Below are 23792 nucleotides of genomic sequence, written 5' to 3' on the forward strand. Positions count from 1 at the left end.
CACCTTTATCTGTTTTTCTTCTTATAATTTGGACTAAATTGCACAAGAAGAAGTTTTAGATAAGTTAAAAAAAACAACTTCTTTATTACTGCCATTCACTTATCTATCTATCTTTGTGTTATCATCTGCCTTCATTTCCATGAGTCGTTGCACATCTGGAGTAAAAGGGGTTAAATGACGTGTGAAGTGTAGTTGAGCACTCTGGAGCTCGTAAAAAGTGTCATTTGAAGAAGACAAAGACATCCCTCGGTAGCCTATAAGATCCAACTGCCGTCATTCATTTCCACCACACGCACGCACGCATACACACACCTGACACACACACACACACACACGCACACACACTGACCGTCCTCCTCAGCACAGCAGCAGCTCTCATTGACCCTCCTGCTCCGTGTTTCTTTTGCACTCTCCTGTCAGCCTGGGACTGTGCGGACATCATGCGGGCTGTCTTCTTGTGCAGCAGCATCTTACCTCTTCACATCCTGATCTGCGTTCACTCTCTACCGGCGCTCGACCGGACAGCCGCCAGCAGGTACAAGCAGCTACAGGTGAGTCAAAAAAAAAGAAGCTTGTTCAGCGGCCAGAGATGATCACACGGCTCCGTGCACGATGCGGTGAGGTGTGTGTATGACAGGAACGGAGAGATGGAGTTAAAGATAGAGGTCATGTGTTAGTTTGATCAGTCAATCAATCACAGACTATTTGTGTTATTCGCAGGTTAGAGCAGTTCAAAGTGTTTTAAAGATGACTGACATGCTGGTAATAAAACATCATAAATGTCAACATAAAAGAAACTGAGTGCATTACACCAGAGAAACAGAAATGATGAAATAATGATAATATAACCAATAAAGCAGGTTGAAAGAATGAAAAAATTAAATAAAAAATATGAGATAATGTAGACAAATAACACTGGTAAAAGTGAATATAACAATTGAAAAATGAATAAAATAAATATATATTTAAACTAAAGCAATAATGGCAATAATAATTCTAATTAAAAAGCAAGGCTTATATCAGTACTTCTAGATCCACAGAGCTGCTTCATCATAGTGTTTCCTGCACATTGAAACAACTAAAAGACTGGTGCTGACGGACTGTGCTGGTTCATACACTGAAAGCATGTCAGATAAGTGATGCAGATCATGAGGTGCTTTAAAAACTATAGGAAAAAAAATCTAAATCAATACAGAAAGTGACAGGAAACCATTGTAAGGGCTTTAAAAGAGGTGTAATGTTCCACAGTCAGCACTTTCATGACATGTTTCTTATAAAACTGCTTAAAAATAGTGAAACTGTGCTCCACTTTCTTTTGCATTCGGTTGTATTAACCCTTTAATGCATGAATAATGATAACCTCAGTCAGGATCCTTTAAAAAAAAAAGGTCTTAATTAATAATAACATAAATCAACTGATTTACAACCAGAAAAGTTACTGCAGATGAAGTGGGAGTGTATGGAATGACGCACTAGTATCCACTATGGTGGCTGAAGTGTAACTATGCCATCAAAATCCATTCATATAAAAGAAAACAGCTTTATGCATGAAAGGGTTAAAGGCAGAATTTCAAACCCCCGTCAGTTCCATGCAAGGCTTGTTAATTCAAACAGATGTCTGCTATGCACTATGAATGCTTCTCCACTTCATAATGAGCTTGATTTATCTTGCTGATATGCTATTAAAGATGTGAAACCCGGTGCCTTGAAGGAGTATCAACTCTGAGGAGTTCAGTGGTCCTGTAGCTGTGATGCATTTTCAGTGTTTATACTGCCTTCATAGAGTTAATAGAATTTTTTAAAAACCCCATCAAATCATTGTGCATGTTATGTCATTGCACTGCATTTCCAAAATCTTCTGCAGCTTGATTGATGCCAGGCCAGGTTTTCCGGTGTGGCTATGTACAGTGTGGGGGAGAGAGTCGCATTATGCAGGCAGAGGCAAGTCATCTGGCAGCCTGTGGAAGCTAAAAAATCTACTTGTTTGCTGACTCAGGCGGAAAAGGAGAAAACAGCCGATAGAGCCACTTAGAGAAAAAAGGCACACACGGCAAACACACGGCCGGGAACTGAGAACTGTTTGCATTTTATACTTAGATTCTGCAAGACAAAAAAAAAGAAAGAAAAAAAAAGTCCAGCCAAAGAGCCAAAGAGCCAAAGAGGACCATGCTGCAACACAAGCAAACATCGGTATTCATCACATGATCCTTGAAATGTAAGCGCTTAATCCTGATGGCCAAATGAGTCTTGTTGCTGACAGATTAATCTTGCTAACGCACAGTCAAGTGCTGACAGCTTGCATGAAGCCAATCCGTCAAACACTTTGTGACAAACAGGGAGGGATTTGTGTTTACCACACATGAATCTGTTTATTGGCATATTAAGAAGTTGCTCTTACAGCTACTATATGAAAACCCCCCCTAAGAAAATCTACAAAGCGGCTACTTAAACTAAAAGGCTCATTGAGAGGTGTTTACAGTGGAGGATCAGTCTCTTATCCACTCATGCTGAACCTCTTTATCCTACAAACATTCCATCCGCTCGGAATCAGCAAGTTCATGTGCAAAACACAAAATACTTGCTGATATCTGGGAGGTTTGGCGGTTAGGTGTTTATCCTCGAAAGAACTCATGCACATTATTTATCTCAAGTTTGGACTACGTTTTTATCTGCCGGAAAAATGTTAGTGGGAGCAGATCATATCGCGTTTGTAGTGCTGCGGTTTAAGGGAGCCAGATCAGATTCCACTTATTGTCGGTGCGAGTCGTAAAGTTAGTCATTCTCAATAATGTCGGATCAGCATCCTCGAAAACCTTTCATCACGCACTCCCACGTGTAATGGTGCAGACACCCTGATGTCATGACTGAACAGGGAATTTCCAGACACCTGGTCAGTCCGTGTCATGCAACTTAACGGAGGTTTGTAAAATAAGATTCGGGTGCCGGTGTGCGTTTGATAGTGGTGCACATTTTTGCTGTCGTGTGCATGCTCGTACCTGCATGCACGCTGTGTATTTACACGTTTGAGTGACATCGACAAAGACTCCCCGATGTAACAGATGCCACTTATTAAATAAAACAACAATGCTCTACTCTGTAGACGGGGCTTAGCACTTAAATTGGGATGAAGCTCGGGCACGTCCACAACCACAGCCACAATGTCCTGTAGTGACATGTTAGCTCCATCTCCTGGATTCCCCCCAACATAGGAAAAGCTTTGTTTCAGCGTCATGTGACTTTGTGTTTATGCTTTTTTAAATGAGAACTTGCCCACACACTTGCCTCGGTTCTGTCACTTCTTCTTAAATACAGCAGCCTAATCAGTTCAGCTAAGACCGTGGCTTTAACTTTATTGAAGTGGTTAAAACCTCTTCAACCCTGTCAGATCCACCTGCAGGTCCATCATTATGTACTCACGTTGTGCACGAGAGCTTCGAAGCTTTGTTCGAACCAGCGTACGTTTATATTCAATTACGGTCAAGATCCGAATTAGAGCTGAAACGATTAGTAGATTAGTCGATCATCAGATAATTAATAGGCAACTATTCTAATAATGAAGTTGTTTCAGTCATCTGTGAAGCACACAGTCACTTCTCAGAGGTAACATTTGCTGCTTTTTTGTCATCGTTGGACTGTTGGTCAGACGACACGTTTGAAAAAAACACATCTCTAAAAAGTTTCACATTTTATAGACAAAATGATCAATCAAGAAACAATGACAATAATCATTAACCATATTTTCAACTCTAGTCTCAATATTTTTTTTTTTTTTTTTTTTTTTTTTTACAACTAATGTATATAAAATACAGTGAATGCATATGAATGCATGTCAAATTCATTTTTCATAACAATTTGAATTTGATGAACTGATGCAACCATTGAAATGTCACTGAAAAGCGTAAGCATCATATAGCTTTAGAACAAGCAGATACAAAACATACACAGTATATGTGATGTCAGAAAGGGAAAAAAAAACATCAAACTTAACTTTTTGGAGCAAACCAATTTTAAAATAATGTAAAATAATAGCATATATTGAGTTTATATATTAGTAATTATGAATGAAAAGGCTACTCTAGTGATTTAGTGTTGAATTTCCATAAAGTTATGGGACTCAACATAGGTGGATTATAATGGGTTAAACTCATGGCTGGATCTACCATGAAAGTAATCTGGGCAAGTGCCTAGGGGCCCTTGAGTAGAAAGGGGCCCGTAAATGATGGGAGAAAAAAAGCATGCACTTTTTTACTGTCAGGCTCCACAGCAAAACGACACAAGGCTTGACTCTTTCTCTCGATGTTGATAATTATGGTCGCTGTCAGAAACCTAAAATATCCAAAATGAAATATAGAGTTATGAGATTTCCACCCGAACACAGTCTTATCCAATTGGAAAAAAGAAAGAAATGATGAGGGGGTGAAAGGGGGCATGAAAGGGGGCATGAAAGGGGGGTATTAATCTAACCTTGGTTAAATTAGAGAAACATTGAGTCCTAAATTTCATACAATATAATATGTAATATAATATAAGATAATATAAGATTCCAAAAACACTGCAATTCCCATAATGCAACTCATTAGATTCTTTCATTAGACACTCAAAAATGCTCTTTTATTTCATGCACCTTTAGATGTAATTTATGCTTTCTATTAAAAACGACTCAAGCTCACTTGGAGGAGATTACCCTGATTACATCAACACGACCGGGAAAACCCAGATGACCCTAATGACATCATATCTCTATCCATGAATAAGTAAATATTTATTCCAAAGATTAACAGCTGGATGCAAGATGTATCCTGCTTTACTGTAAAGTCCATTTCAGTGTTTGTGTACTGGAGGCTTCAAGTTCCAACATCACACAATGTGTAAACTGGACAGCAATTCAACTTCTAAACAAGTTCTGACGCAGCTGGTGAATGTAGGTGTTACTCAGAGAAGAAGATGACTGTAAAAAAACAACAACTGCACATCATTCTGCAAAGTGAGGCTCAAACATCCAAATGAAGTAACAAGAACCAAAACACTTTTTTTTAAGCCTTCAAAGCCATTCCGATGTCAAAATCAATCTTACACATGGTTAATCAGAGATGTATTATAATGCTTTTCTTGCTATTTTGTCCCTTGCATGCTGAGATATGTCCCAGCCTCATAAACCCTGATTAGAAATGTATGTAAGTATATATGGTATAGACTCTGATAAGACATATTTGGCTGTGGTAAGGATGGTCCGTGTGATTTATGGCACATAAATGATCCATCCTGAAGCAGTGAGACACTCCTCTCTTCTCTAGACAGCATAATGAAAGGATGGATTTGACCCAGATGACACATCTCAGCTCATTCCCAGAGGCCTTGTTGTTTTTCAAGGCTGTCTCAGGGCCAGCGTGGCTTTTTTTGATTTTTCAACTATTTGAACAAACATCTGTGTTAAGCCATAATCCTTGCATATTAGAGCACTTTGGAAGATTTGCTTAAGCATGCCAGTCCTCTCTGTCATCATCTTATTTGTGTTACAGTCATGAAAGATAATGAATCAATACGTTTGACTGTTTAATTACACTCTGCAGTGAGTGATGGGGGGCTTGCAGAGGTTGCGAGCATTAACGCAACTCAAAGCTGAACAGAAGTTTTGTCTGTGAAGAGAGAATAATCCTGTTTGTTTCACAGAACAAAGAGCACAGGTGTTTGTCTGAGCTGGCAGATTAACGGTGGGTGGGACTTTTCTCGTGTAGGTTCATATATCACAGGTTCATTCTGACAATAATTTGATTACAGTAGCTCAAAGCAGTCAAACTGTTGGTGGTCTGACATCAGAGTAAAAAAAAAACAACGCAAGCATGTTTTCCAGAATGAATGACAATGATTCAGCATTACCCAGGATGGTTCTCACCTAATAATTTCCACCCTCTTGCTCGTACTCAGCGACTGTTTTTTCTTTGTGGTCAAACTTGTTGTCTTCTTGTCTAAAAAAATGTCCCAATCAGCATCTCTGAACTTGAAATGCACCAACAATCATAGGTTGGTGTAATAGCCGACCCTGCTGACCTCAAACTGTCAAGTCAGCAGAATAGAAACTGTTCACTAAATAGCTGACTTGACACTAGCAGATTAGTGTCAGTGAAGTCCTTATGACACTTATGACACTTACAAGCTGCTGTCCTCACAAGCTCTCACTGTCAGATCTGACTACCGCTCTCAGAGTTTCTTATCAATGAGGTTTTTTTGTGACCATGTGGTTTAGTCAAATTTAAAGTGAAATAAAACGTATGAATAACTTGCACACATTCTTTTTTTGTGGACCCAGCATCAAATTTCTGCTTTTAATCCATTTTGAGAGAATATAGTAGTGGTGTAACCATAAAAACTTTGTACCAAATAATTCAACTTGCTTAAAAACAGTAAATTCTCAATAAAACATCATATCAACTAGTTTGGCATGATCTTACATTATAACTTTTATATTAAATAAAGGTAATAGAATACAATTGTTCTAAATATTACATTTAATCTGGGGAATCATGGAGATCAGGAAACATTTACATGTTTTAAATGAAGTCATTATTAGTATAAGTCCACTTAAATACACTGTAGGTGATAAAATATGTAATATTTGATATTTTCAGGAGCATTCAGTCTTACTTTTGGTAAAAAATGGTGTAAATGTCATTTCAAAGGACATAAAAGCAACAAAAATACTAAATGTACATTTTAACAAACTTGATGCTGCTTTTAAAACTATTTTAAACATATTATTGAATTGCTCATCTTGCCAACCCTTATTTGTCACTGATCCAATAACAATGGATCAAAAGTGGTCACTTAGGAAAATATCACCAACTCCATAGTTCCCCTCACTTTCACAGAGCTTTTCAACATCTTTTTCAGCTCATTGATTTGGTTTTACAACCTGCAGCGTCACTTTTTCAGTTCAAATTGAATGTATTTTTAAAGGCAACATTAGACCAAAAAGAAAATAAATGTTGCTGATTCATATTTTCCTTTGATACACATTATTGGGTTTTGTAAATCAGTGACATCTGGTCCAGCTGACACATCAGGCAATTTGAATCAACTCAGCCAATAACTATATGACCTTATAACAGCACAAAGTCAATCAAGAGGAAAATGATAATGTTTGAATGGAGTCCAAAGATGTTGCAATAAACTAAGATCATCAGAGTTCAGAGTTTATTGCCAAATATCCTCAAATGATATCAATGTTTGGCAATCCCTTAAGCCCTAAAGGATCCAATCAGTCAACATTAGCAGGTGACTGCCTGCAGTGTTTGTTTTAAATCAGATTGCTGCAGCCAGCAAATTGGATCTGAGTCAAATGATGAAACTGTAAAAGTAAATGATAAAATGCACTTGTAAAGGGCTGAATGATAGTGCTAAGATAATGTATGGAACATTTATTTCCTAGGCTGTGCACACACACTTGCAGGGAAATGACACTTTAAAAAAAAACTTACAACAACCTGAAGAGTACAGTTCTGAGATGACTTTGTTGTGATTTGGCGCTATATAAATAAAGATTGATTGATTGATTGATATCATCATCATAGTGTAGTCTGCTTCCTGTGAGTCCTACCTAAATTTGGCCCCATAGATTTACAACCAAAGCAAAGACCCTCATGAACAAGAACAAAGAGTTTTTGTGCCTGATGGTTAATGACGGAGTTACTAGAAAAGTACCTGCACAGATGCAATCTCCCACAGCGAGTCTCCGCACATTGCTGAGTCAATGTTTTGGTGCGGTCACCATCATATCGTCAAGAGACTGTCTAGTCATTGTAATGTTGCCAGTGCAAATATGTCACTTCAAAACAAATGATGGTGTTTGGACCTTTTGACTGTAAGTGAAAAGTGTGTGTGTGGCTCGTGAGCACTTCAGGAACAATGTGGACCAGTTATTTGGATCAAAAGTCTGGTTCTGTGTAGGGTTGGGTATCGTTGAAGACATTACAATACCAGTACCAATCCAAGTACCCTTAAAGTGATACTGATACCAACTGAGTACTTCATTCTATACCCATTCTACATTTAGGTCTCTGTCTGTTATCTGGTGTAACAGGCGTGTAGTGTAGACACACTTTAGAGCGTTTAGGTGGCATCTTGGCTGCTGAACTGCTAAGCGTGCTAACTCAAACTCACCACGACTTCACCACCACAGACGGGTTGTAGCTGCTGTGGCAGTGGACCAATCACATGTCGCATTAAATCCAAGAACGCTTGCATTGATTGGCTGTGAGTTAGTCCATACAAATAAAAGTCATATTTTCTAGCTCTGGGTACAAAAAGGATCAATTGCAGGTATCATTTAAAGAGAGACGTTTTGATACTACTTGGTATCAATTTATTTCCCTAGTTCCTTGAGACAATAAGAAAAGTCTTTCTAAAGCTACAGAGAACTATCCGCAACAATTTTTCATTGTTTTTATTTAATCAATTAATCTATTAAATCAATCAAACAGAAACATTCTCTGCTTCCAGTTTGAGAAGCACCTTTTTTGTTATATATGAAGTGTTACTGGGTTTTGGATCGTTTGTCTGACAAATATAATTTAAATTTGAACTCCGGGAAATTGTGGCACTATTTTATACACAAAACAAAAGAAATTGACGAATCATTTATAATTACAGTATTTGTTAGTTGCATGTCTACTGCAGTCCTAGGTTGAGTCTGATGCTGAAGCTACATCTCTGTAGGACTGTAACTTGCTTTCCAGTGTGTATCCACATTAGCCAGTTCCCACTCTGTCTTAATTGCTCTGTATGGAAGATGTAGTGTAATCACTGTTGAAGTAAATAGAATTCAGTGCTGTATAAAAACAATTCATTCATTTAAAGCACACAGTACAGATTATCTGTCCTCATTGACTGTGTCTGTGTTTGCAGGGACGGCCTCATCGCCACAGTCACGTCGGTCTGAAAAAGGGACGACACGAAAAAGACACTCTCAATGAAGAGTACCATTTGAAGTCTGTGCTGCCCCCCAAAAATGACACAGAGTTCTGGAAGCGTCCTCGCTGTGGAGTCCCGGACTATCCCTCCTTAACGCAGGTCAACCTGTCCTACTTAAACCTGAAGAGGAAGAAGAAGGGAGCACTGAGCAGACAGCAGCGAATGAAGCGATTTGCACTCTTCGGAGGGCGCTGGGAGAAGAACCACCTCACTTACAAGTAAGAAACACAAACTTTCTGCCTGGAGGTACATTTGGAGGAAAGCCAGACTGACAAATATTTCATGCATCTTTTTCTTCAGCGATTACTGGAGTACACTACGAGATAGACTATCAAAGTCTGCCTGTCTCCAATCACAGTTACTAGACAGTCTCTTTGCAGTTTGGCTCGAGGGTGTCATGACATCCAAAGAAACAAACCCATTCTGTCTGAGTGCACTTCATTATGCTGGAGCAAAACAAAGCTGATGGCTCTAGTTTAGTAAGGACCCCGGGTGTGTAAAACTGGGAGGGTAGGGGGGTGGAGATAGCAAACCACCAATTGTTTCATGAAAGCGTGTTTACAGTTTAACTTTGCACGAAAAGTTGTTGTGTAGCTTGTTGTAGATTCCCAAAGTAGAGAGGAAGGCTTACCGGCTGCCTCGTCAAATCTGGAATCACCCTATTATTAAAAGTGTACCTGTACTTAATAATGGTTATAGTAAACACTTATTTATTAGTTTATTAGGTAGTTCTGTATCAGTCAGTATGTGTAATACTCTGTTTGTGTGGGTGTATATGAGCTTGTGTTAACAGTTTGAACATCTGTTGCTATAAAAAGTGTGGTAAATCAACAAAACATTTAAATAGGATAACAAACAGATGTGCAATGTGATCCTCAACACTGTAACCGAGTATGTAAGCTATGTGTGGGCACTGGGTTGGAAACATTCAAGAAAAACTGGTGGTTTTTCTTTGCCAGTGTCAGGAATTAAAAAATAAAACTGTGTAAAGTAGTGTAGCTCAAGCAACAAGGAAGGTGGTAGGCAGGCAGACTCTTGTTTGAATGTGTAAAAACTGATTTATTCAGTCCGCAGTAACAACACAAAGAATGCATATCCAAAAATGAAAAGAATACAAACAATCGAAAAAGGACTGGCTTAACTCAAGATACTCAACTAAGGCATGAACATGTGCACACAGCTACACCCTCATCCTCTGAGTTCCTTTAAACCTACATCTCTCCCCTTAAATAGGCCCTCCACTCAATTAGGCCAAACCATTACTACAGGGGTGTTCTACCCTAACCCTTACAAATTGGCACTCAACAATGGCACTTGTATCAGTCAACACTGTTTACCACCCATCATTCCCAACGTTATCCTTATAAACCAAAACAACAATAAATCACAAAGATACTAAACCAAATATTTAACTGAGTAAAATAAACCCCCCATGCTTAGCCCAACCCACTGATATCACCAGTGTATAAATACAGGAAGTAGTTGGCTGGTTCTTCTTTTTGTTTGTTGAGCACATGGTGGGTAAGTAACAAAGAAAGACAATACATGACTTATAAAAGTCAGAACTAAACCCAATAAACTAATTAAACTTAGCAATACGTGGCTTTGTTTTACTTTAGCCAAACGTTTGCTGAATGTGAACTGTACCTAAATATAATGGCTAAACCAGGCGAGGAGTTTGGGTCCTCTGAAATAATGCGAACCTGGAAGTAACTTAAAACTGCATTCTATCAAAAGGCCACCAGGGGGCGACCGTTTTGGTGTCAAAAGGACTTCCATCTCTATACAAGTCAATGGAGAATTCACCAACTTCTCACTTGATTTCTAACCTCAGTAAACTTTTTCAAAATGTGTTTATGGTCTCAATCGCTAGTTTAAAGCCTCTTCAATGCAGTATGATGTTCATTTGTGAAATGTTGGCCTCCCTGATTTTATATTTGACGCTAAAGCAGGGTATGCATTAGGGCGTGGCTACGTTGTGATTGACAGGTTGATTGGTTCACAGGTTCAGGAGGGCGCCTCATGCTCCTCCTGATGCCCATATAAGTATAATCCGTGTTTTTTTTTAACCCAGCATGCACCTGAAATTTTCAAGATGGCGCTGCTCAGATCCGATACCTTTCGCTTCCAAGCAGTAGTCCACAAACCAATGGGTGACGTCACGGATGTTACGTCCATTTTATATACAGTCTATGGGCTAAACAAACTTGCTACCCTACATGTAAAATATCAGGTGAAAAACATGACCTAATTTCACCCAAGCGCCCAATTTTTGGTACATTTTCACTGTGTATTAACTATTATCCCCTCAGCCATGAGGAGCTTTTAGCGTCTTTCAGCTCATTGTTTTGGTTCAGTCTTCTCTCATCAACCTTATTTCCAGCAGCAGCACAAATGAGAAGAAACACTAGTAAAACTCACTATGTATTTTAAGTGAGTACACAGTAAGGCAATTAGTTCAAACTCTGCTATCTTTTCATTTACATCTTTGACACGAGTTGTCCTAAAGCAGCAGCTAGCTCATCATCACTTTGGAGTGAGGGGAGTCAGTGATGCTTGCCGGAGGTGAAGAGATTCAGATTACATCCTGTCCAACGTGTCTGAGCTCGTCCACACATCTGAACAATAAGAGAGTGCATTCTCTAACCACTGTCTGCTAACACAGTATCAGCAGATTAACACTGTGACCGCCCATGTGTGCGTATAAGCTCACTTTGATGCTATTGAGTATGGCTTTTTTGAAGTTTGAACAATTGGCACAAACTGGTTTGAAATGAAAGTAAAACCATGTACAGGGAGAAGTGTGAAAATGGTCACATTACATGTATGTTGAGAATTGTTTTAAGTTTTACAAAGTATCAGGATTCATAAGCTTAAAGCTGCAGTCGGTAACTTTGAGGAGAGAGAGGACTTAGCATCAAATTTGAAGAAGTACAACTTTCAGATCCCTCCCCCTCCCTCTCTGCTGCACTCCTGCTCTGCCTCCAAAGTCCCTCCCCCAGAGGAGGCTGACGTGCGCGCGACGGCACACCACCATGGATGTGCCATGTATGCTGTTGTTGGTAACGGAGGTATCGGTAGTTTTGTCCTGCTGATGGTTGTTGCTGCACCATTACTTTCTCTACGCTCCTGAAGCCGCTCTCCCGAGCTGAGGAGGAAGGGGGAGGGGGCTGTGTGCGTGAGCAGTGATTGACAGCTGTCAGACACTCCATCAGACACCATCCTGGCTCTGATTGGTTCTTTTTGTCCGGTCTTGGTGGATTCTGGCAATTTGCCAATTTGCAGTAGGAGCAATAGGTGGGGCTAAATGAACCTGTTTTTTTTTTTTTTTTTTTTTTTTACAGATTACTAGTTTCATGTAATGCTGTCTTTACATAGTGACAGTCTTAGCAAATATGACAAAAAGTTACTTTTATAAGACTTACCAAGTGCAGCTTTAACTGAACTGACTGTGTGCAGACATTTCATAATCAAATGCACTGGGATTCATGGAATGAGGTTTCACATTTGTTTATTAGAGGGACAATCCTAATAATTCAAATAAATATAGGTACATAAAGAGAGGAAACGCAACAGCACCTGTCCCTGGTTAGGCTTTTAAACTGAGGTTAAAACAACTACATTAACAAGTGGATGTAACGGATTTAGGTTATAAAAAACAACAGAGCAGCTGTGTTTGTACAGGAAGAAAATTAAAACATCAGCAGGAAAAACAAACATATTGTAAAGGATGAGGATTGATATGAATGAACCTGAAGGACATATACCTGACTTGCCAAGATTGGAAGTTCATCAAATAGAGGGTTTTTATAATAACTACTGGTGATACAAAACGGCTTCTATAGAATACTTATTCATTCATTCATTTTCCATACCACCCATGCTCTAGAGGGTCGCAATGGTGCTGGAGCCAATCCCAGCTGACATTGGGTGAGAGGCTGGGTAGTCCATCACAGGGCTCACATATAATAGACAAACAACCATTCACACTTACGTTCACACTTAAAGGGGATTTAGAGTCATAAGGAAGCTGAGTACCTGGACAGAACCCACATAGGCACTGGGAGAACATGCACACTCCACAGAGAAGGGCCCCAGCCAGGGGCCAGGTTCAAACCCAGAACCCTGTTGCTACAACTCTGTTCTTTCCTCTACAGAATAATATCTATAAATCACCATGTACAGATGAAATACATCTGAGGATTTTACAGGAATTGGCTTGTGTTATCGCTGAACCTTGAATTGTATAATATAATCAATCGTTTGAAGAAACTTTTATCCTTTCAATGGGAAGAAGCACATATCAGTGCAATTTTCATAAAAGGAATCAAATCATTAGCAGGAAAATATAGGCCAGTTAATCTAGCATCTGTAGTATGTAGGACAATGAAATATATAATCACGACTGTATAAGACTTTTTTAGCAATAAGCAGTATGGATTTATATCAGGAAGATTGACTATACTGCACATGATAACATAGTTAATTATACATTTGGAGAGTTAATGGTTCAGCAAGTGGAATTCTAATTTAGCCATAAATCAACTAATGAATCTCACTGTGTAAATGGTCACATAGTTTAATCATTAATGTTGCAATGCTTCTCAAGAATAATACAAGAAAAACTTCTTTTAAAAGTAAAGTTGGAAAAGAGGCCACAGTGAGCCCCGTTAACCTGATGTCTTCATCATTAAGAGGCAGATTATCAAGTTCTAACAGACCAGTGTGATGTGTGTATCGGTGTGTGTGGTTATTCTGTAGCAGCCTGGTGTCATCAGCTGATTTAATGAATGTAAATACAATGAATGACTGTGTGTGATCAGGCGGGGAGTTCGGGTCCTCTGAAATGATGCGAACGCGGAAGTAACTTAAAACTGCATTCTATCAAAAGGCCACCAGGGGGCGACCGTTTTGGTGCCAAAAGGACTTCCGTCTCTATACAAGTCAATGGATAATTCACCAACTTCTCACTTGATTTCTAACCTCAGTAAACGTTTTCAAAATGTGTTTATGGTCTCAATCGCTAGTTTAAAGCCTTCTTCAATGCAGTATGATGTTCATTTGTGAAATGTTGGCCTCCCTGATTTTATATGTGATGATAAAGCAGGGTATGCATTCGGGCGTGGCTACGTTGTGATTGACAGGTTGATTGGTTCACAGGTTCAGGAAGGTACCTCATGCTCCTCCTGATGCCCATATAAGTAGAATCCGTGTTTTTTTTTTACCCAGCATGCACCTGACATTTTCAAGATGGCGCTGCTCAGATCCGATACTATTCGCTTCCAAGCAGCAGTCCACAAACCAATGGGTGACATCACGGATGTTACGTCCATTTTATATACAGTCTATGTGTGTGATAGATAGCTCTGGTACAGATCCTGGAGCAGCACTTCTCTAATCAACATATCAGTCCTGCTGCCTTCAGATGCTGCAGATAAAGAGAAGCTTCTCATACAGCATAAAGCTGACTGACGTTAATGCTTTAACCACATTATTACAAGTGCAAAACATAGTCTGCTCTTCTTTGGATATATGGCACTATTCTACCTTCATATCCATCTGCGAGAATCCTGCCAAAAATCACACGAGAAGGATGAGGCAACTGAGCGCGCCAATAGGAAGACTCAAATGAAAATCCTGTGGTGCACTTTTTACAAACTCTAAGATGCGTTTTCACAAGTTTGTGAATTACAGTTTTAAAAGTGCAAATCATAGTCTGCTCTTCTTTGGGTATATGGCACTATTGTACCTTCATAATTTAAAGTACATACTTAGTTTGCACTTGATGATAAAATCACAGCAATCACACAGCATATGGTTCTCACAACAACTGGCTTTCCGCTGATAAATAATGAGCTTCCTGTGAACAGTGGCTCTGTAATGGTCACCAAATGATCACACAGATGGGCCAGACAAGCTTCAAGGTCAGGAAAATACCAAACAAAGTGCTGCTTGTGCTGGTTGTTGCATCTACACCAAAAGAGAAAGAAAAGTCACAGAAAGTCAGCCTGTGCAGGAATTCAACATGGCCAAAAAAAAAAAAATGTTTTCTCTGATAAAGCATAATGGTGTGTGTGTGTGTGTGTCCAATAGGATTGAACGTTTTCCCTGGCAGATGAGTGAGGACAAGGTGCGGCGTATCTTACAGGAAGGGTTTGCTGTGTGGAGTGCAGTGACTCCTCTGAGGTTCAGTGAGGTCAACAATGAGAAGGCTGACATCCTTATTGACTTCAACAGGTAAGGAAGGCTGCGCAGCCTGCAACATGACACACTTCTTTTGTTTGTAGGCATTTTTTTTTATGTTTGTTTAATGATATCAGAGAGCTGAGCTGGCAGCTGTCCGTGCTCACCAGATGATCTCCATGATTTGACCCAAACTTGAATCTTTTGGATTCTTTTTTTTGTCAAAAAACTAAACCAGATGTGTCCCAAGCCAGCTCGAGTGAATTTTACAAACATGAATGAATGCAACACAGGACTTGTTTGGCAAGATTAATATAGCGTGCCTCCAGCTACGTTTTTTTTTTTTTTTTTTTTTTTAAGTCAGATGAGTCACTTTGGAATTTGGTTTACGATACATCCATGTCATAACAACTTCGCACCCACATTATAGTTTCATAACCACTCTGCCAAGCCCCATTTTCCAGTTTGAGTCTTGACCTGTACAAGTTATTTTAATAACTCGCTTTCATCACTGGTGTTAGGAAAATACTGGGTTGGGAGGGAAGCTAAACCTTAAATTATATATTTGCTTTAAAGAGAAAGCGAGGTCCTCACACTGTTATTTATACTCTCTTTGGATCCTTCCCTTGACTGAAAACATAAGAAAAAGGTTAAAACAAACAAGCTGCTCATTATTGCAGCCACTGAGTGAGTAAGTGAGTGAGTGAATGAGCACAGGTGGCAGCTCTGTGGATGCTGATGAACTTAAGCAACTGATCCCCAGATTCATAATCATAAAAACTGATTAGAACTTGTTGTTGCCAAAACTGCTGAGGGGCATCAACCCAAGCATTCCTTCCTTGTAGGACTGAAAGCAACTCTATAATGAAAGTGATGCATTTCAGCTTGTAGCCTTCCTCCAAGTTAACCAACACTTAACCCTCACATGCTGTATTCTACACCCTTGCAGTAACAATGCCCTCATAAAAAGTGTTGAAAAAAATGTTGAACTACAGATGTGTTTAGAAAGCATCAATAGTGGATCTGATCAATAAATGTGATTAAACCTTCAGAGAGCAGAGAGAGTGTATTTTTTAGGTTTTACATCAAAACATCTCCTATCACACAATATCATGTCCTATTTGACCTAAGACATGAAAATATAACATAGCAAAAATGATGTAAATGTATTTTATAACTTTATGGAAGTGTGGGTTTTATTGTATAACCATTAGAGCCATCAGTCTTCACTGCTACATCATAAAAAGAAATCCTCATAACTACTATCTTATTAAAAATATCAACTATTCATTTCACTATGTAAATTGATACGGCTCAAATTTGACCCGGAAGTAAGTAAAACATTTCAAAATATTTTAATTTTTGTGCATTTTGGGCCACTTTAGGGAAAAGTCATCAAATTTCAAAGTAAAAGAACGATATGTGGGGTGTTTTTACAGCTGTCAAATGTCAAATGGGTAAAATTTGACCTGAACAGTATGTAATGGTTAAAGGTGCACTGTATAGGATTTAGTAGGCATCTACAGTAGCAATGAGGTTTCAAATGGCAGCAAAGTGAATACCCCTCCATCTCTCACTTTAAGTGTACAGGAGAATGTAATGTGGCCATGGCACTCATGAAAAATGCGAAACACCCTCTCTAGAGCCAGTATTTGGGTTGTCCCTTCTGGGATACTATAGAAACATGGCGATGCAACATGACATGCTATAGATATATAGGACTCATTCTAAGGTAACAAAAACACAATCATCACAATCATTTTCATTTTCAACTGATTATATAATAAAGAAAACATACTTATATATTCTATTTCTGCCAAGTCTGTTCCACTAGATGCCATGCAACTCTACACACTGCACCTTTAACAAAGAACATGTAAATAGAATAGAATAGAATAGAATAAAGCAATATTGTCCACCAAAGTGGAAATTGGTCTTGGGCTCACCAAACAGGAGACAACATAAAAGCAGACATACAACATAAAAGGTCCCATTCCACATTAAAAACAGTTCATATGTGTAGCTTGGATCTCATCAGTCAATCTGCTGTGTTCAGGATGCTGACAGCACTTGGAATGAAGGATTTTTAGTAGCCAGAGGAACTCTGTAGGGTCTTCCAGAGCTCAAAGGCTCAAACTGGCTCTATAGAAGATTGAAACCTTTAACATGCTCCTCACTTCCCTCCTTGTCCTTTCAGTGAAGAGTGATGACAAGGCCTTTTGAGGTTTGCCAATAATTTGCTGGCCATTGACACAATCCTGGACAGTTAGTTGTTAGATCTACAGTGTAGGTGAGCGTACAAGGCAGGAAGGTGAAAAGTTAAAATGCTCTCAATAATTGTTTTGTACACCACTTCTAAAATCTGCTGACTGACTCCAAGGCTGCTCAGATTCCTGAGGAGTTAAAGTCGCTGTGAGCATCTCTTAAAAAGTATTAGTATTTTCAGAGAAGTTCAGCTGGGATTCCAGAACTGATGATCCACAGTTTCAACCTGTTGGCCATTAAGTGAAACTGGTTCTGTTTTGTACAGATATCAGTTTTTTTGGTCTTACCCACATTAATTTCCAGCTGACTATTACCACACCATGTTTGAAAGGCCTTAGTGTGGGCCAGATAGGCAGCTTCACCTACTGGGTCTGTCTTCTGTAGAAGGCCAACTAAGGCCATGTCGTCAGCATATTGAAACAATTTAAAACATGTATCACTGAATCTGGATTCATTTGTGAACAGGGTAAATAAGAGTATGAAAGCAAAAAACAAACATTATTAACACAGCAGTCAAAATAGGTATTCACACATACTGCACATGGCCGAGAATGAGTTTAGTATATGGACGTGTGGTTTTAAACCAGTGGTCTCCAACCCTGCTCCTGGAGAGCTACTGCCCTGCATGTTTTAGGTATCTCCTCACTCTAACTCGTTATCAAGCAGCTGAGGCTCGTCAAAGGGCTTGATAACGAGTTGATTATTAGAATCAGGTGTGTTAGAGTGAGGAGATACCTAAAACATGCAGGGCAGTAGCTCTCCAGGAGCAGGGTTGGAGACCACTGTTTTAAACCAATCAAATTCCTGAACTGTTGTCAGTTATGGGATTCTGTTTACTGTTGTGTGTACTGTACATGACACCATCTTTGGTCCACATATAGGAAAAGTATCAGTTGGGACTGCTGGTATTTACAGTGGAGTCGTTCCAAATCTACAGTGTAAATTTGAAGCACTAACACTACATAGTACATAATGATACATACATGTAGGCACAAGAGAACAAGATGTGCAGTTACGGAATAAGGAGGGGAAAACCTGGCAATTATTAGTACTTTGGTACTAAGTAATGAGTACCTATTATACTATCACTGGTATACAGTTTATATGACCTACTGAGCAACAATATATATATATATATAGAATAGAAAGTCTTTATTGTCATTGTACAAAGCACAACTGAAAGAGAGTCTTAACCACCAGGCATTTGATCTATCATTACAGGTTACTGTATGACCATTACTGAGCAATAAAGCTTGGAAGTTTGGGGGAAGATGAATTAATGAGTTCTGTAGTTCTGAGTACAGTAAGTAGAAAAGTATTTTTATGATGTTTTTTTAGTGCACAGTATATAACGGTCATGAACTTGCTCGCTGAGCTGTGTTGCTTAGTAGGACACTGTAAACTGGGAATAATCACGCTGTACGTTGAGGGTTGTGATCCAAAGCCTTACCAAAATTACAAGAACCTGAACTTTGCTTGAAAAGAAAAGATGCTATAAAAATAATCTTCATAAAAGCATATCAAGGAATCCAAATGCATGCCTCCTAAAATAAACTGGGGAAATGTGATGCTTCAGTTCATTAGTCACGTGAGTGCTCACAGACAGAGCTGAATACTTGCAGGTTTGTCCTTGTTCATGTACATTTTGGCAACTGTCAAAGGAAAGTTTTTTCCTGGACTGGTGTAATGTTCAGGTTTCAGCACTCACAGAGGACATGGTTACTCTACTGTGTGTTTCATTAGAAGGAAGACGTAGCAGTGTGAACTGTGAAATCTAAAACAGACACCTTAAATGATGCAGTTTTAAATAATATTTGCTTTTCATTCTCTCAGCTGGGTTTCCAGCTGGATTGTTACATAACAGATGTGATTGTGTAGGTACTGGCATGGTGACGACCTACCATTTGATGGTCCTGGAGGAATCCTTGCCCATGCCTATTTCCCTCGGACACACAGACAGGGAGAAGTCCACTTTGACTATGATGAGGATTGGACTGTGGGCAACGATGTGGGTGAGTGTAAAACATTAAGGTAAACAGAGGTTGAGCTTTATGTTAAAACTAATTCTTTGAATTGGCAACTTCTACTAAAGAGTAACCAATCATCAGCTAATTTTAGTCTCGCTGGCTCTTTATTTGTTTAGGCACAGATCTCCTACAAGTGGCAGCTCATGAGTTTGGACATGTCCTGGGCCTGCAGCATTCTCTGGAGCCGGAGGCTGTGATGAGTCCTTTCTACAGCAGCTCCTACCCGCTGCGGTTGAGCGAGGACGACAAGAGAGGCATCCAGTATCTGTACGGCCCCCCGCCGCACATACCGCCCGACATGTCAGAGACCAATGAGATTGGCATTGGAGTGGTGAGACAATAATACTGGTATTGGACCTCAAAGCTACATGTTCTGTTTGTTTTCAAAATTCTCACCAGTTTTTTTTTTTTAATTTTTGCATCTCATATGTTAATGTACACACACAAATTCCCCTGCTGTGTATGTTGTTGTGTTTCAGCCGGACGCCTGCAGAACAACCTTTGATGCCGTGTCCATGATCAGGGGAGAGTTGTTCTTCTTTAGGTCTCAGTATGTTTGGCGTATCCGTGATGGGCAGCTACAGCCTGGGTATCCAGCTTTGGCTTCACGTCACTGGAGGGGCATTCCTGACCACGTTGATGCTGCGTATGAAGACAGGTCTGGCAACATCTGGTTCTTCCAAGGTTGGTTATAATAGAGAAACTAACAAGAAAAGTGTGTTTGATGCCGAAAACGTGTATGTGAATGGTTCAAATGGTATTTAAAATACAAATACTGAAATAAAATTAAATTTTAAAAAATTAAAAATCAGACAAAGGGGCTCAATATCAAAAAAGTGAAAAAAAGTATTGATGAAAATATTGCTTTTCTTATTTGTGAATGATTTGTTCTGGATTAGGGCATTACCTTAAACGAAACTGATGGTGAAATAAATTCAGGTAAATGAGGTTCCAAATTTTGGGTTCTACGTTCCTATGGTGACAGGTGAACACTACTGGGTGTTTGATGCGGAGAGGAAGATAACAGGACCAGATTCAGTGCGGCAGCTGGGTCTTCCTGTAACAGACATCCAAGCAGCCATTAAGTGGGAAGAGGACCAAGTTGAGAAAGTCTACCTCTTCAAGTCCGGTTCTTACTGGTCCTTCAACCTTCAGGAGAATCGAATCTCTAGTGCCCACCCTCGCCACTTCCACGAGTGGGGAGGAGTGCCCATCCATGTTGACGCAGGTTTTCGGGACAAATATGGTGAGGACTGGGATGAGGGGAACATTTTAATATTCATATTTGTTTTGGAGGTTGTTTTATAATGTATTGTAAACACATAGCTGATTGTTGCTTTTTTTACCCCTTTGACAGGCTACGCCAATTTCCTGAGTGGCATGCACTATTGGAAGCTTGACCCTGTGGGGCTGAAGGTCCTAGAAGGCTACCCCCGCAGCATTGGCATGGATTTCTTCGGCTGCTCTGCAATGCGGGCCATATAAGTTCAAACACATACAGTACATCTGGTAAACTTCTGAAGCGGAGTAGGTTGATTTTTCAGCTTAATATCACATACATCACATTCTGGTTATTTTAAACATATACTGAAAGCTGATGAATTTCATTAAGATGAATCAAAATCCATGTATCTATAACGGCAGCAACTTGCCAAAGTCATCTCCTGCTACAACCAAATTATCCTTTAGAAAATAATGCATTTGTTTTTGAATTTACACGTCAATTCAAAATTTTACTGTAAGTCTAAGTTTACAGGAACAGTCCGCAAATTATTTTCTCAATTTTAAATGAGAATTCACATCTGGAGACAGGTAGCTGGTGAAATGCAGCCCTGTCAAAGCTTCACTTCCAGGCTTTGGTGCTAAAACTCACTACCCAAGTACTTAGTGTTTGTTCATGTTTAAAAAAAAAAAAAAGCAACTCCACTCTAGATTGAGAAGGAGCAGTACTGCTGCACTGAACTCTGTGGTTGAAAGGTTCCTGTTTGTAGCATGTCTGCAATGAAATGTGAAGAGCCATTGTTATGGAAGGAGCATCCACCAGAAGGTGGCAGTGTAAGCAGACTGGATGCAAGTACGCTTTAATGTATGGAGTTGGAAAACCCAAGACAAATCAAGCAACACTTGAGGCAATTATTAAGGTTTCATTATGGCCAAACAGAATTAGTTGATTCTGTCTGACCATGAAAGTGCAAACATGATTATACCTGTTTTGAATGACCACGCGAGAAGGTGGGGTAGGAAACCTGCTGTCATAGCTTCCCCTTAGACACATCTAGGGTTGAATACTGAGAATTGAGATCCCCATATTTCCTAGATATTCTTGCTGAAATCTTCTCCCGTTTCCTGGAAAATACCTGTTGGCATGTGTCTGCTTGTGTGTCTGTGTTAATATACGGAAGGCTACTATGTACTGAAACAAACACGCCCTCAGAAAACCTCATTAACCCTATCATGCAACTGTTATAAATGTACTCTGTAACACTATTATTACAGTAATATAACTGGATTGACTTTTTTAAATTTTCCCTAACAACGCATAACAACTTGGACTATAAACTTAATTTTTAAGGAAAAATCCCAGGAGTCTCTGAAAGTATATAGCTGATATAAATGTATAGGGTTCTATTTTCATGAACCCAATGGCATGGGCCATTGTTAGTATTTTCATGGCCAGGTTCACTGTGTGCACCTGTTGAATCTCTACAGAAGAAATAATGACTCTTTCGAAGTTACATTCACCTTTCTGGAACCATTGATGATCTAGTAATCATCATGTTCTGGCTGTTATACATGCAAAAATATCATTCTGACATGCTGACATTCTTGTTGATTTGTGTTAACTGTACAGAACACATCAGAACCGATAAGTTTTATGTGCACATGGTTGCACAACATGTAACAAGTGGATCTAGCATGTGTAATTGTGCCTTGATAATGTGCAACATCGCTCTAATAAGAGACTGCAGATGGAACAAATACCCGCTGCCTGCAGATGGCATACAGACAATCACCAGATTTAAGACAAGGCTGTTAGTATAGGCTACTAGCTGTTGTGGATGACAGTTGCCAGGAAGAATCACTCATTAAGTCAATCATTGAGTCTCTCGGCCACGGAAAGATGAGCATAACATGAATAAAGTGCAGATGATCCAGATTGCAGCGGTACATCTGGTCTTCAACCAGCCCAAAACAGCACATCACTCTGCTGTTCACATCCCTTCACTGGCTCCCAGGTGTTGCCCGCATCAAATTCAAAACCTTGACACTCGCTTACAAAGCAGCAACAAATACAGCTCCCACCTACCCGAACTCTATTCAAATCTAAAATCACTCCTGCTCACTATGCTCTGCCAATGAAAGGTGTCTGGTACTATTGCCACAACAGGGCACTAAGTCGCCAGCTAGACTCTTCTCTTCTGCAGTTGTAGATGAAACGAGTTACCAAAGGCCATTTGATCCACAGAGTCCCTTTTGATTCTTAAGAAAAAGCTAAAGACCCAGTTCTTTCATGAACATCTCTGCATCTGATGGACTTCTATGCACTCTTTGCATTGCCTCTATGCAATGCAGTTTGGAATGCTGACATCCAATCTAACTGATTAGATCCTTGCTTGTGTTGTATTAACTCTGTGTATGTCTCTTTGGATAAAAGCATCTGCCAAATGAAATTGTAACATTGTAACTAGCTGAGTCAGCAGCTAGGTGAAACCAGATACTGAACCGGAAACAGTTGTGCTTTTTGGCGACGCTAGCATTGATCTGGACTGAAATATCTTATTATCAACAACTCATAAGTGGACTGCAATAAAAAAAATAATTTGGTAGATATTGATGGCACCTAGAGGGTATATCCCATTGACTGCCATTAAATTAGGTGCATTCATGTCTCCCCCAGGATGAATGATGCAATAAGTCATCTCCACACAGCCCCCTGTAGCCACCTCAGCCACTGACAGTCTTCCTCTTCTTCTTCAGGCTGTTCCCATTATGTGTCACCTCAGCATATCATCCGTTTCCATCTCTTTCTGTCTTCTGCGTCTTCCTCTGTTGCACTAACCACCCTACATGTCTTCCCACACCATATACATAAACCTCCTCTTTGGCCTTCCTCTTTTCCTCTTGCCTGGCAGCTCCATCTTCAGGATCCTTCTTCTAATATAACTAGCATCTCTCCTTTTTACATGTCCAAACCATCTCAATCTCACCTCTCTCAGCCTGTCTCCAGACCGTCCAACCTGAGCTGTCAATCTAATATACTCATTTCTAATCTTGTCCATCCCTGTCACTCCCAAGAAAATCTAAGCATCTTCAACTCTTTCACCTCCAGCTCTGCCTCCTGTCTTTTTG

General features: G+C 39.6%; 1 protein-coding gene across 1 annotated transcript; it reads left to right on the forward strand.

The window, feature by feature from the left end:
• The first annotated feature begins 440 nt into the window (after nucleotides 1-440).
• LOC133995512 (stromelysin-3-like) lies at nucleotides 441-20935 on the forward strand. Its single transcript, XM_062434932.1, has 8 exons — nucleotides 441-551; nucleotides 8902-9185; nucleotides 15061-15204; nucleotides 19294-19427; nucleotides 19559-19773; nucleotides 19922-20126; nucleotides 20428-20688; nucleotides 20800-20935. The coding sequence occupies exons 1-8, from the start codon at nucleotides 441-443 to the stop codon at nucleotides 20925-20927; spliced, it is 1482 nt and encodes a 493-aa protein (XP_062290916.1). The 3' UTR covers nucleotides 20928-20935.
• The last annotated feature ends 2857 nt before the right edge of the window (nucleotides 20936-23792 follow it).

The sequence above is a fragment of the Scomber scombrus genome, chromosome 15 (assembly GCF_963691925.1).
Source record: "Scomber scombrus chromosome 15, fScoSco1.1, whole genome shotgun sequence".
Classification (NCBI taxonomy): Eukaryota; Metazoa; Chordata; class Actinopteri; order Scombriformes; family Scombridae; genus Scomber; species Scomber scombrus.